This window comes from Salvelinus fontinalis, chromosome 9 (genome assembly GCF_029448725.1).
Source record: "Salvelinus fontinalis isolate EN_2023a chromosome 9, ASM2944872v1, whole genome shotgun sequence".
Lineage (NCBI taxonomy): Eukaryota > Metazoa > Chordata > Actinopteri > Salmoniformes > Salmonidae > Salvelinus > Salvelinus fontinalis.
The window spans coordinates 19,028,993-19,044,351 of record NC_074673.1 but is presented as its reverse complement, the minus strand read 5'-3'; the positions used below and the strand labels follow the sequence as shown (position 1 = coordinate 19,044,351).

Below are 15,359 nucleotides of genomic sequence, written 5' to 3'. Positions count from 1 at the left end.
GGGTCACGTCTCTAGCAACCCTAGATTTGTGTCAGGACTACATCTTGTGGAAGGATGAAATATTAAGAATAAATTTATCAAAATAATGTTTTTAATGAAAATATGTCAATCATTATTTTGGCAACCCGCTGTATAAAAGTGATAATGCCCTCGAAGCCGGTGTTGAGGATATATTTGTCACACCTTCCTTGTGATTGTCTCCACCCCCTCCAGGTGTCGCGCATTATCCCCGGTGTATATATCCCTGTTTCCTGTCTCTCTGTGCCAGTTCATCTTGTTTGCCAAGTCAACCAGCGGTTTTCCTTGCTCCTATTTTTCCCCAGTCTCTTTTGGTTCTAGTCCTGCTGGTTTCGGCCCTTACCTGTCCTGACTCCGAACCCGCCTGCCTGACCACTCTGCCTGTTCTGACTACCAGCCTGCCTATCCCCTTGTACTGTTTGGACTCTGATCTGGTTACTGAACCCCTGCCTGGCCTGACCTCGAGACTGCCCTTCGCCTGGTACTGATTTGGACTCTGACCCGGTTTATGAACTTCCGCCTGTCCCGAACCTTTCTTTTGCCTACCCCTTGGATAAATAAATATTGGAGCTCAACCTTCTGCTTCCTGTGTCTGCATTTGGGTCTCGCCTTGTGTCCTTATAATATTGGGCCTAACAACACCCGTGCCAATATATCCTCCAAACACCGGCTTCTCGGGCATTATCACTTAAATAGAACCCATTGCCCCCTGTGGTTGTGAGGTCTGGGGTCCACTCACCAATTAAGAATTCACAATATGAGACAAACACCCAATTGAGATGCATGCAGAATTCTACAAAAATATACTTTGTGTACAACGCAAAACATCAAACAATGCATGCAGAGTAGAATTAAGACTATACCCGCTAGTTATCAACATCCAGAAAAGAGCTATTCAATTCTACAACCACCAAGGAAGCGCTACCCAGACATTCCACCACAAAGCCCTTATCTACAGAGAGAGTAACCTAGAGAAGAGTCCCCTCAGCCAGCTGGAAAGAATCAACCAAAAAACTGAGCAAATTGGTATGCTATCTGGCCCAAAACAGAGAGTGCACAGTGGCAGAATACCTCACCACTGTGACTGATCCAAAATTAAGACAATAGCCTTGCTATTGAGAGAAGTCACCATAGGCAGACCTGGCTCTCAAGAGAAGACAGGATGTGTCCACTGTCCACAAAATGAGGTGGAAACTGAGCTGCACTTCCTGACCTCCTGCCCAATGTATGACCACATTAGAGACACATATTTCCCTCAGATTACACAGATCCACAAAGAATTTTAAAACAGGTCAAACATTGATAAACTCCCATATGTGAAATACCACAATTTGCCATCACAGCAGCAAGATTTGTGGCCATTTGCCATGACAAAAGGGCAACCAGTGGAGTACAAACATTGTAAATACTACCAATATTTATCTGTTTACTTATCTTCCACTATTTTGTACTACAACTACAGTATTTGCACATTGCTAAAACATAGCTGATAATATAACACTTGAAATGTCTATCTTTTTAAACCGTTGAGTGCAATGTTTATTGTTAATTTTTTAAGGGTTTTTTGTTGATATTGTTAAATTAGTTTATTCTCACATTTGTTGATTGTTTATTTCACTTGCTTTAGCAATGTAAATCAAATTAAATATAATCAAACTTTATTTGTCACATGCGCCAAATACAACAAGTGTAGACCTTACTGTGAAATGCTTAATTACAAGCCCTTAACCAACAGTGCAGTTCAAGAAGAGTTAAGAAACTATTTACCAAATAAACGAAAGTAAAAAAATAAAAAATTAAGTTACACAATAACGAGGCTATATACAGGGGGTACTGGTACCGAGTCAGTGTGCGGGGGTACAGGTTAGTTGAGGTCATTTGTACATGTAGGTAGGGGTGAAGTGACAATGCATAGATAATAAACAGTGAGTAGCAGCAGTGTACAAACAAACGTTTAAACATATGTTTCCCATGCCAATAAAGCCCCTTTTAAATGAATTGAGAGAGAGAGAGAGAAAGAGCGAGAAGGTGAGATCGGCTAACAGCGACCATTCATTTCCATTACCGCAATTAAAGACCAAATAAGAGTTCTTACTGGTTTTGAAATGAAAAAGGAGAGAGGGAGAAAAGAAGACTAATGGCGTAAGCTGAGACACACCACATCCCTGTATCGCCTTACAGCAATATTACTAGAGCCTATTCAGGCCTGTTAACAACACCATACCGCATTACATTCCATGCATAAATGGCCCCATATATGTACAATCCCCATGCATTAAGAGCTAAATTAACACAATAAATAATAGCCAGCTATAGTGACAAATAATTGTCCTCAAATTTCATGTTAAAACAATTCTGTTGAACAAATGAAAATAGCCTTGACATTAGGATTGAAACACAACTGATGCAATTGAAATTGCCACTGTGTCTAGTCAATTGGCATAAGCACATTTCACATGTGGACCATGAGGATGTCAAGGGAGCTCGCTGCTGGTGGCAATTACTATTGGCATACTGTTCATTATAGCAGGATAATTCATATTCAGTACACTGGGAGACAAGTGGAGGATAAAGGTTTTGTAAATATGTAAATATGTGTTCATTAGGCATTGACACTGCAATACAAACATTACATTTAGACAATATTTGTAATAATATCAATGGGTTATTTCATTTATAATTGTGTTTGATCATTGTCAATGAAAAACAAGAACCCTATCACAGGGGAAATAAACTACAGACCGGATGCAATGCATCACGGTTCATCAGAATCAATAGACCAACAGCTAAACTTTGTTCAAATATCAAAGTGTGTTTTTGATACGTTAGATATTCTGTATTTTAAGAGAAACAAGGGGAGTGTAAAGATCTGTGTATTATTCAGATCGCCACATTGCACCTGAAAGAGCTTCTGTGCCCTCTTTTGGAGGAATAAAAAACACCATCTCACTCACTGGAAGGTGTCTCGTAAGAGGACTATGTTACAGGTAATAAGCTACATCAGCTTTATCCATTTGACAAAATATGTTTTGTGACAGAAGGCCTATATGTTTTTGCATTTGACAAGTTAATTTTTTCCTGGCAAAAGTTGTTTCTCTCGAATGACTTGCACATGATAGCCAGAGTGTAGCCCTTTATTCTACCCTGTATGCTATCTTTGTTGTTTTGATCCTTCTTGAAAATAACAGGTACAAACTTGACTGTGTTGCAGAACCTCTGGCCCAAAGTAATATATACTAAAAAGTCATTAAGTGTGGGAAGCTGAGGTATTCTGCAACCGCATGAGTTCAGTCACGGTCTAAAGTCATTATAAATCTGAAAACAGCAACACTGTTTTACAACCATCTCTAGTCATATACTCACTCCATTTACAAAGCTAGAACTTTAGGAGAGAGGAATGATTTGAATATAAAGACAATTAACGATTTTATGTTTGTTTAATTTTCCTCGCGCTGTCGTTATCTCCCTGCAACTGAAGCGGCGACTGTGGATAAATGTCTGCTACTTGTGTTCATTTACACAGTGAGGGCCATTATACAGTGAGCCATGCTTTTTCTCCCCACAAATGGCCATCATTCATTACAGTTAACAATGACATCCAATTCAGCTCGGTTAACCCTTTACACTTGTGGGAATTGGCCTGTGCGGCTAGGCCTAAATTGAAATGTTTCTTACAGAAGAAAAGCTTATGCAAAAGCATGGTAGCAATTGAACAGGAACGGTTTTGAGATTATGGGAAAAGTATTAGCCTAAAGTTGAGGACACAACTGTTCACCTGACACAAGACTGAATCCAAACATCACACTGTTGATTTTATGTGCATTTTACATTTACTGTACTTTTCACTGCATTTGTTGATAACAAAATCTAAAAATACTCTGGATACATTCAGTAACATGTTAAGACTATTCCTGGGGAATGTGGGGTAGATGCAACATAAGATAAAAACATGACAAGGGTTTGAGTGAGAGGACTAACTGGTGTCCAAGTGGCCACACACCTCTCTAAAGTGTGCACAGCTCATTAGTCATTTCAATGTACCTTCATGACTCAAAGAAGTCTTCAACTAAAAGGTGCTTTTTTTAGCTCTCCTAGCTGTGCCGTTGAGGAACTAGAGCAGGCACACTTGCAGTTTTTTGTTTGGAACACAGCCCTGCATCCTCACCATCACACAATTACAATTACTATCTGCCATTTTCAACCCGGATACAGGTATGAGTGAAAAGTGCTACTGACCTTCAATACAATCATGTTGGGTATTAGTGAATGACTTGTTCAGTCTAAGTGTAACATGTCATAATCTTTATGAATGCCTGGTTTTAAAGGCATACAATGAGGGGGACGACAGAGAAGCACTGTCAGGACCGGACAAAAAATGTGGTGCAACACCCCCACCTACTGGTGGAATAATGAAGGTGCACTTAACTCTATTGAGGCATAAATAACTTAATTACACACAGGCACATGTGCATACACACACACAAAACTCACCGATGCCAGAGTTTCCCCCGGTGATGAGGACCACCCTGTCTGAGAGGTCACGACCCTGCAGGATCTCCAGGGCTGCAGTATTCCCATCGTAACGCTTGGGCTTCACCAGCACGTCCTCCACAGTGAACGCCTGCCGCGGGTCAAAGTAGGTCTTCCTCTTGTTAATGTGACTGTTAGTGAAGGGGCAGGGAAATAGGGGAGAGAAAGAGAGAAGGGTGAAGGAGTAGATTGTATGTTGTATTTTTTACCAAATGAAATACCCAAGTTCAGATGAGACAAGACGACACTAAGCTAAGTGGTTGTGCGGATGCTCAAACAGGTCCCTCTCTACCAGACCAAGGCCTCATGAACAGTCTCAGGCAGACAGTGGGGAATAGTTAGGCTGCTCACAGCCATGGGTCTACTTTACACCAGTGGGGAGATTTCAAATCAAATCGTATTTGTCACATGCGCTGAATACAACAGACCTTACCATGAAATGCTTACTTACAAGCCCTTAAACGACAATGCAGGATTTTTTTTAAGTAAATAAGAAAATATTTGCAAAAAATAAATAAAGTAAAAAAAAAAATTAAAAAAACAATACCGGTACCGAGTCAATGTGCAGGGTACAGGTTAGTTTAGTTTAATTTATTAATTCAACCATTTTTAAAAAACAAGCACACATAAAACTTAAAAGCCATACATGCACATGAATAAAATCATCGAGGATAACACGCAATAAAGTCTGGGACTTATTTCCATTGTGGTGCTCTTGAGACAAGATGGCTAGAAAAGATCGGTCACAGTGTGGCAGTGAAATAATAAAACAAAAACATAAAAGAAGAACATCTATCTCATCATTCCAGTTACATCATAGGGGTTATTCATATGGGCAAAGAGGACATCAAACATATTTTTACTTTATTTTTAAAGCTGTCCAGAGGATGTTGTTTTTATGGGCAGAGGCAACTCATTCCATTCTGAGGCTCCAGTATACAAGAAAGTACCTTTCCCAGCATTACTCCTGAACCTGTATAAGCAAAAATCAGCAACACCTGATCTGGTGCTGTGATTGTGTGCATCCCTAACACGAGGAAAGTAATCACTTAAATATCTGGGCGCAGAACCATAAATACTCCTGTAAACCAAACCTAGTCTAATCTGGGACACCCTAGCCTCAACAGGCAGCCAGTTTAGTTCCTGAAAGTGTGGGAGGGAATGATACATTTGGGGACAGACATGAGTGAATGGATACAGGCTGGTAAAAACAGCTGAACACTAAAACAGACTACAGGAAGAGAAGGTGACACATAGGCGCCTAGGACAACTGGACACACTAATGATAGAAGAGACACATAGTCTGCTGCTTCTAATAAAGGCAAACATAACAAAGAGTACATTAACACACTAATGATAGAAGAGACACATAGTCTGCTGACATTAACACACTAATGATAGAGGGACACATAGTCTGCTGACATTAACACACTAATGATAGAGGGACACATAGTCTGCTGACATTAACACAATAATGATAGAGGGGCACATAGTCTGCTGACATTAACACACTAATGATAGAGGGACACATAGCCTGCTGACATTAACACACTAATGATAGAGGGACACATAGTCTGCTGACATTAAAACACTAATGATAGAGGGACACATAGTCTGCTGACATTAACACACTAATGATAGAGGGACACATAGTCTGCTGACATTAAAACACTAATGATAGAGGGACACATAGTCTGCTGACATTAAAACACTAATGATAGAGGGACACATAGTCTGCTGACATTAAAACACTAATGATAGAGGGACACATAGTCTGCTGACATTAACACACTAATGATAGAGGGGCACATAGTCTGCTGACATTAACACACTAATGATAGAGGGACACATAGTCTACTGACATTAACACACTAATGATAGAGGGGCATATAGTCTGCTGACATTAACACACTAATGATAGAGGGGCACATAGTCTGCTGCTTCTAATAAAGGCAAACATAACAAAGAGTACATTAACACACTAATGATAGAGGGGCACATAGTCTGCTGACATTAACACACTAATGATAGAGGGACACATAGTCTGCTGACATTAACACACTAATGATAGAGGGACACATAGTCTGCTGACATTAACACACTAATGATAGAGGGACACATAGTCTGCTGACATTAACACACTAATGATAGAGGGGCACATAGTCTGCTGACATTAACACACTAATGACAGAGGGACACATAGTCTGCTGACATTAACACACTAATGATAGAGGGACACATAGTCTGCTGACATTAACACACTAATGATAGAGGGGCACATAGTCTGCTGACATTAACACACTAATGATAGAGGGGCACATAGTCTGCTGACATTAACACACTAATGATAGAGGGACACATAGTCTACTGACATTAACACACTAATGATAGAGGGGCATATAGTCTGCTGACATTAACACACTAATGATAGAGGGACACATAGTCTGCTGCTTCTAATAAAGGCAAACATAACAAAGAGTACATTAACACACTAATGATAGAGGAACACATAGTCTGCTGACATTAACACACTAATGATAGAGGGGCACATAGTCTGCTGACATTAACACACTAATGATAGAGGGACACATAGTCTGCTGACATTAACACACTAATGATAGAGGGACACAGACTACTAACATTAACACAATAATGATAGAGGGGCACATAGTCTGCTGACATTAACACACTAATGACAGAGGGACACAGTCTGCTGACATTAACACACTAATGATAGAGGGGCACATAGTCTGCTGCTTCTAATAAAGGCAATAATAACAAAGAGTACATTAACACACTAATGATAGAGGGGCACATAGTCTGCTGACATTAACACACTAATGATAAAGGGACACAGTCTGCTGACATTAACACACTAATGATAGAAGAGACACATAGTCTGCTGACATTAACACACTAATGATAGAGGGACACATAGTCTGCTGACATTAACACACTAATGATAGAGGGGCACATAGTCTGCTGACATTAACACACTAATGATAGAGGGACACAGTCTGCTGACATTAACACACTAATGATAGAGGGACACAGTCTGCTGACATTAACATGCTAATGATAGAGGGACACATAGTCTGCTGCTTCCAATAAAGGCAAACATAACAAAGAGTACATTAACACACTAATGATAAAGGGACACAGTCTGCTGACATTAACACACTAATGATAGAAGAGACACATAGTCTGCTGACATTAACACACTAATGATAGAGGGACACATAGTCTGCTGACATTAACACACTAATGATAGAGGGGCACATAGTCTGCTGCTTCTAATAAAGGCAAACATAACAAAGAGTACACTAACACACTAATGATAGAGGGACACATAGTCTGCTGACATTAACACACTAATGATAGAGGGGCACATAGTCTGCTGCTTCTAATAAAGGCAAACATAACAAAGAGTACACTAACACACTAATGATAGAGGGACACATAGTCTACTGACATTAACACACTAATGATAGAGGGGCACATAGTCTGCTGACATTAACACACTAATGATAGAGGGACACATAGTCTGCTGACATTAACACACTAATGATAGAGGGACACATAGTCTGCTGACATTAACACACTAATGATAGAGGGACACAGTCTGCTGACATTAACACACTAATGATAGAAGGACACATAGCCTGCTGACATTAACACACTAATGATAGAGGGACACATAGTCTGCTGACATTAACACACTAATGATAGAGGGACACATAGTCTGCTGACATTAACACACTAATGATAGAGGGACACAGTCTGCTGACATTAACACACTAATGATAGAGGGACACATAGTCTGCTGACATTAACACACTAATGATAGAGGGACACATAGTCTGCTGACATTAACACACTAATGATAGAGGGACACATAGTCTGCTGACATTAACACACTAATGATAGAGGGACACATAGTCTGCTGACATTAACACACTAATGATAGAGGGACACATAGTCTGCTGACATTAACACACTAATGATAGAAGGACACACAGTCTGCTGACATTAACACACTAATGATAGAGGGACACATAGTCTGCTGACATTAACACACTAATGATAGAGGGGCACATAGTCTGCTGACATTAACACACTAATGATAGAGGGGCACATAGTCTGCTGACATTAACACACTAATGATAGAGGGACACATAGTCTGCTGACATTAACACACTAATGATAGAGGGACACATAGTCTGCTGACATTAACACACTAATGATAGAAGGACACATAGCCTGCTGACATTAACACACTAATGATAGAGGGACACATAGTCTGCTGACATTAACACACTAATGATAGAGGGACACATAGTCTGCTGACATTAACACACTAATGATAGAGGGACACATAGTCTGCTGGTCCTAATAAGGGCAAACATACCAAAGAGCACACCAAGCTAAACATAAGTACGAAGGCCAAAGACATAGGCCCATAGGATAGATGGACATATATTATTTTTAGGACAAGAAAGGGTCCTGCCACTATAACCTATAGCCATTATAACCTAACTGAAAGCAGATATGGGCGTTATTGGGCGTGAACAAGCAGGAAGCTTAAACTAAAAGATAATGGTGGGAAGTATCTTCGTTTGCATATGTGAGGGACTCATATGCTGTATGTGTATAAATACAAGAGCCAGGGCTCTGGGAAACGGTGTGTGATCCGCAGACCACCCTGGCTTGTGATATTTTATATTAAAGCCTATATTGAATCCACAAGTTCTTGCAAGTGTTATGTTTTGAACCGATTTTCCACGACAAAAGCAGCTCCTGCCTATGTGAGTACGTGGACTCACCTTCAAAACTACCCTGATCAACTTATTCTGGGCTATCTGGAGCATCCCCTTCATAAGTTTAGATAAGCCCCCAAACCAAGAAGTACTAGCATAGTCAAAATGGCATTGGATGAGGGTAGTAGCTAGCACTTTCATGGAGTCCTTATCAAGCAGCTTGGACTTTCTAGCCAAAAACTTAATCCTGGCATTGACCTTCCCTAGCACCTTATTGGCCATGCTCACACCTCCCAAGCTTCCATCTAGGATACATCTCAAGTAGCTAACAGAGGTTTTAGAAGTCAGCACCTCACCCCTACCTCCACTCTGATTTCAGACGACCTACACAATTTAGGTCTGGATCCAAAAATAATTGCTTCAGTTTTCCCTAAGTGCAGAGATAGCTTATTATCTCCAAGCCATTTGCAAATGTTAGTAAGCTCTGTGCTACGTATGCTCTCCAACAAAGTTTTACTTTTGTGAGAAACCAGAAGTGTAGAGTCAACCGCATAAAGAAAAAGACAGCAAGAACAAGCTTCTTTCATATCATTAACATACAATAAAAACAGCAGAGGCCCAAGCACGCTCACCTGCGGAACGCCACAACTCATTGGTTTGCCTGAGACCGTGAACCATTAACCTCTACTACTTGCTCCCTTCCTGATAAATAGGACTTTACCCAGCCTAGAGGGATACTGCTTAACCCCAGTGCCTCCAGTTTGGAGATTAGGAGACAGTGGTTAACTGTATCAAAGTCCTTCTGTAGGTCAAGCAGTACCATTCCACACAGATTTCCCTCATCAATCTCCTTCCTGATGAAGTCAGTCAAGTAAAGTAGACATGAATCAGTGGAGTATGTTTTTCTAAAACCCGACTGAAAATCATAAATTAGACCCTGTTTGTTAACATATTCATACATTTGCTCATGTACAATTCTCTCCAGGATCTTTGATGTTACACAGAGGATAGATACAGGCCTATAATTCCCAGGGTCAGACTTTATCCCCTTCTTATACATAATACTTCTTGACTTGGTTGCTTCCATACAAACCAGAACTGGTGGGCAGCTTGCTAACCAGCTTGCTGGCAACAGAAGTAAAAAAAAGAGTTGAATTCATTGGCAACCTCTGCCTTTTCATATACCATCTCCCCTTTGATGTTCAGTCCAATACTGTTTAGTTTGTTTTGGTAGTACTACTACAGCCTAGTTCCTTAAATGATTTCCAAAGCTTTTTAGGGTAATTTTGTTTTCAATTATTTTCTCAGCAAAGTAACCCCTCTTAGCTTCATCCATCCTGCTCTGTGTTTCATTTCTGTGATGTTTATATAGGACAAAATCATGCTGCTCTTGAGAGTTCTTACATTTCTTAAAGGCCTTATTCCTTGCTTGGATAGATTCTAGAATCTCCATGATTAAACCAAGGGCTAGATCTCTGCTTTACTCTGACCCATCTAATGGGAGCCATCACATTCACCACATCAAGGAATCTACATTTAATGGCTTCCCAGGCACTGTCTACCCGTACACTATCTAGAACAGGTGACCAGTCAATTTTACCGACTTCCTCCCTAAACTTTTCTACACAGTATTTTTTGAGTCCTCTGATTCTAACGGTTTTGTGACACTTAAATATATCTTTAAAAATCCTCCTTGTGAAAAATGTAGTTTGAGTCATTTAAGTCAGAGCAAGTGATCTACAAAAGTGCATAAATACATTGTGGGTTGGGCTATTCTTTTTGCATACATCAGTATTGAAATCCCCTAACAAAATGATTTCCTTCAACAGCGAAGGAAATCAGTCAAGGAAATTGATGTAATATGTACATGTAGGTAGGGGAAGGTGACTATGCATAGATAATAAACAGCAAGAAGCAGCAGAGTAAAAAATGGGGTCAATGGAAATAGTCCAGGTAGCAATTTGATTAACTGTTCAGCAGTCTTATGGCTTGGGGGTAGAAGCTGTTCAGCAGTCTTATGGCTTGGGGGTAGAAGCTGTTCAGCAGTCTTATGGCTTGGGGGTAGAAGCTGTTCAGCAGTCTTATGGCTTGGGGGTAGAAGCTGTTCAGCAGTCTTATGGCTTGGGGGTAGAAGCTGTTCAGCAGTCTTATGGCTTGGGGGTAGAAGCTGTTCAGCAGTCTTATGGCTTGGGGGGTAGAAGCTGTTCAGCAGTCTTATGGCTTGGGTGGTAGAAGCTGTTCAGCAGTCTTATGGCTTGGGGGTAGAAGCTGTTCAGCAGTCTTATGGCTTGGGGGGTAGAAGCTGTTCAGCAGTCTTATAGCTTGGGGGTAGAAGCTGTTCAGCAGTCTTATGGCTTGGGGGGTAGAAGCTGTTCAGCAGTCTTATGGCTTGGGGGTAGAAGCTGTTCAGCAGTCTTATGGCTTGGGGGTAGAAGCTGTTCAGCAGTCTTATGGCTTGGGGGGTAGAAGCTGTTCAGAAGTCTTATGGCTTGGGGTAGAAGCTGTTCAGCAGTCTTATGGCTTGGGGGTAGAAGCTGTTCAGCAGTCTTATGGCTTGGGGGGTAGAAGCTGTTCAGCAGTCTTATGGCTTGGGGGGTAGAAGCTGTTCAGCAGTCTTATGGCTTGGGAGGTAGAAGCTGTTCAGCAGTCTTATGGCTTGGGGGTAGAAGCTGTTCAGCAGTCTTATGGCTTGGGGGTAGAAGCTGTTCAGGAGTCTTATGGCTTGGGGGTAGAAGCTGTTCAGGAGTCTTTTGGTCCCAGACTTGGTGCTCTGGTACCGCTTGCCGTGCAGCAGCACAGAGAACCGTCTATGACTAGGGTGGCTGGAGTTTTTGACAAATTGTAGGGCCTTCCTCTGATAACGCCTGGTATAGAGGTCCTGGATGGCAGGGAGCTCAGCTGTCCATGACCGTACTCACTAGCCTCTGTAGCGCCTTGCGGTCGGATGCCAAACAGTTGCCATACCAAGCGGTGATGCAACCAGTCAGGATGCTCTCAATGGTGCAGCTGTATAACTTTTTGAGGATCTGAGGACACATGCCAAATCTTTTCAGCCTCCTAAGCATTGTCATGCTCTCTTCCCGACTGTCTTGTCTTGGTGTGTTTGGACCATGATAGTTTGTTAGCGATGTGGATGCCAAGGAACTTGAAGCTCTCGACCCGCTCCACTACAGCCCTTTCGATGGTGAATGGGGGCGTGCTCCGCCCCCCTTTTCCTGTAGTCCACGATAAGCTCTTTTGTCTTGATCACATTGAGGGAGAGGTTGTTGTCCTGGCAGCTCTCTGACCTCCTCCCTGTAGGCTGTCAGATCGTTGTCAGTGATCAGGCCTACCACTGTTGTGTCCTCTGCAAACTTAATGAAGGTGTTGGAGTCGTGCGTAGCCAAGCAGCCGTGGGTGAAAAGGGAGTACGGGAGAGACAATGGAGTTATTACAGACTCTTATTACAAAAACATGTAGTTATTACAGACTCGGTCAGGGAGAGGTTGAAAATGTCAGTGAAGACACTTGCCAGTACATGCTCTGAGTGTGCGTCCTGGTAATCCGTCTGGCCCTGCGGCCTTGTGAATGTTGACCTGTTTAAAAGGTCTTACTCACATCGGCTACGGAGAGCGTGATCACACAGTTGACTGGAACAGCTGTTGCTGTCATGCATGGTTGAGTGCTGCTTGCCTTGAAGAAAGCATAAAAGGCATTTAGCTCATCTGGTAGTCTCGCTTCCCTGGGCAGCTCGCGGCTGGGTTTCCCTTTGTATTCCGTAATAGTTTGCAAACCCTCCCACATCCGTCGAGCGTCAGAGCCTGTGTAGTAGGATTCAATCTTCGTCCTGTATTGACGCTTTGCCTGTTTAATGGTTTGTCGGAGGGCATAGCGTATTCCTTATAAGCATCCGGATTAGTGTCCCGCTCCTTGAAAGTGGCAGCTCTAGCCTTTAGCTCAGTGTGGATGTATTATGTACAACAAAAGTTACAAACTAAGCGAAAAAACACAGAATAGCACAATTGGTTAGGAGCCAGTAAAATGGCAGCCATCCCGTCCGGCGCCATTCATTTTTGGTAGCACTTTATGTTACGGAACAGTTTCCACTATTTGCCTGGTATTGAATGAAACATGTAACTGATATGAATATGGTGATAATTTGACTGAAGCCCAAAGAAACAAACAAGTAATTAGTAGGTTATTACTATGTATTTACCATACCCTGTCATTCTTTTTTAAATGCCTGGTCATTCGATGTACCGTAAAATAAAGTGCTTCCAGTTTTGATTTCTTTACTGTCACCCCATAACTTGCTGGTTCAGTATATCAGGAAAGGAGGACTTACTCCACATAGAAGATTTGTCCTTTGTCATCCATCTCCTGCTCCCATCCATACGGTAGATCTGTGGGGAAGAAAAGCCTCCAGTTAGACTCCTCAAGCCATTCAGAAACATGATTCATACCATTAACTCATTATCTCAATGGTCTGTTACTGAATGCCATCCTAACAGAAAGATACATCTACAATAGCATAATTGTATGTGTATCTGTGTTTTGACCTCTCACTATGAACATTCAGGTGCACCCAGAGCCATAAGAAAAAATCTGCCAGTCATGATACACACAAGATTGGGTCCAATGTGGATAAGTAATGACAATTACACACTTGCAAAAAGGCATATTGAATGGTTGCCTGACGACTCCAACTGAATTCCTCCGCTGCTCTATTGTTCACTACATACTTAGGTCTGAGACTGCCATCATTGAAGTAATTTGTGATGATGTCAAAATGAGGGGTGTTGTACAAAACAAAGTAATCAGCGATTGGATCATCACTAACCAATCAGAGTTTCAAAGCCAAAGACGGATTTTCTAAACGCCACTTTATGCACGTGTGTTCTGGATCTAGCCCAACCCATCGAGTCAAGAATGAATTTCCATTCTAGAAATCGTCTGGAAGGTACTCAGACTCATTGCCGGGAAGAAACTAACTTCCGTGGGCGTAGCGTTTGGCGGAGCAAGGAGCTTGGGTAGCCAGGCAAATTGAATGGGGGAAGATGGGATGTAAGGGTTTGGTGGGAGAACGAGAAAAGTAGAGAATGGGGTCTGCCAGGAGAATAACTCTAACCTCCAGCACAGCGTCTCTTCTTCCCTGTTTTGGGATGATCCCACTGAGTCTTCATTTCCTCATGACTGTGGAGAGAGAGACAGAGAAACCATCAAACTAGCTAGCAATTACTGATAGCAACTAGCTGCATTAAAACAAAGCAATGCTCTACACTGCTCTATTCTGTGCGCAATATCAAGGACTGGTTTATGGGAAGCATAACACTGCCATAAAATCATGCGGCACTGGTTGACTATGAGCAATGCGCAATAGTTCATTTTCGCTTACTTCGCATAGTAAACCCATCCATCCTTCGTAGATCTCTCTTCCCATCCTGGGGGCAGCTCATCCTCGCTGTCTGTATCGTCCATACCAGCATACTTTAAAGCTGCCATATCCCGTGTTTCTTTAGAATTCAGAGATATAGCAAAATGACCATCTATATTTTGCAGAAGCGACGGAGCTGTGAAAATCGAAATCAGAAACTCTGTGATTATAATCCACTGAGCTATAGTTATAATCCTGCCTCAACACTTCCGCAATAATACGGTGATGAGTCTTATGTCTGCGAAGTGTTGTTTGGGTAATGAAGTCATGCAGGAGTAAAGTCATTCCGTTCCTCAGTTCAAATAAGATACTGTAACATTACAGTTACAAAAATGGCAACACTAATATAATTTGTACAATGAATAATGTATGCATACCATAAATGACCACGTGTATCATACATTTTAGGGGTAACAAAGTGACAAAACGTACTCATCCAAAACTGCGTCTGCGCACGAGAATGGGAGGGGTTTCGAGAGAATGAACCGCGTTAGCATATTAGCGAGGGTCAGGGTGCTATTCGGGTTCCTTGGGACGTCCCTAACCCCTTAGCTATTTTAAACCACAATGGCAATGCGGTAGGGACGTTGCAATGATCCAGATACCACCGACATATGAGCAATTGAGAGTGGGCATCAGAA

The 15,359-nt window shown here is 41.7% G+C and overlaps 1 protein-coding gene across 1 annotated transcript in view; it reads right to left on the bottom strand.

Annotated features, from left to right (window-relative positions):
* LOC129862216 (WW domain-containing oxidoreductase-like) overlaps positions 1–15,127 on the bottom strand; it is a 106,109-nt gene extending 90,982 nt beyond the window's left edge. The window contains exons 1-4 of the mRNA XM_055933646.1: positions 14,680–15,127; positions 14,413–14,477; positions 13,630–13,687; positions 4,510–4,679 (exon numbers count right to left, since the gene is read on the bottom strand). Of these exons, the coding sequence (XP_055789621.1) occupies positions 4,510–4,679; positions 13,630–13,687; positions 14,413–14,477; positions 14,680–14,786 (400 nt within the window). The 5' untranslated portion in view covers positions 14,787–15,127. The remainder of the gene's footprint in view (positions 1–4,509; positions 4,680–13,629; positions 13,688–14,412; positions 14,478–14,679) is intronic.
* Between the last annotated feature and the right edge of the window lie 232 nt (positions 15,128–15,359).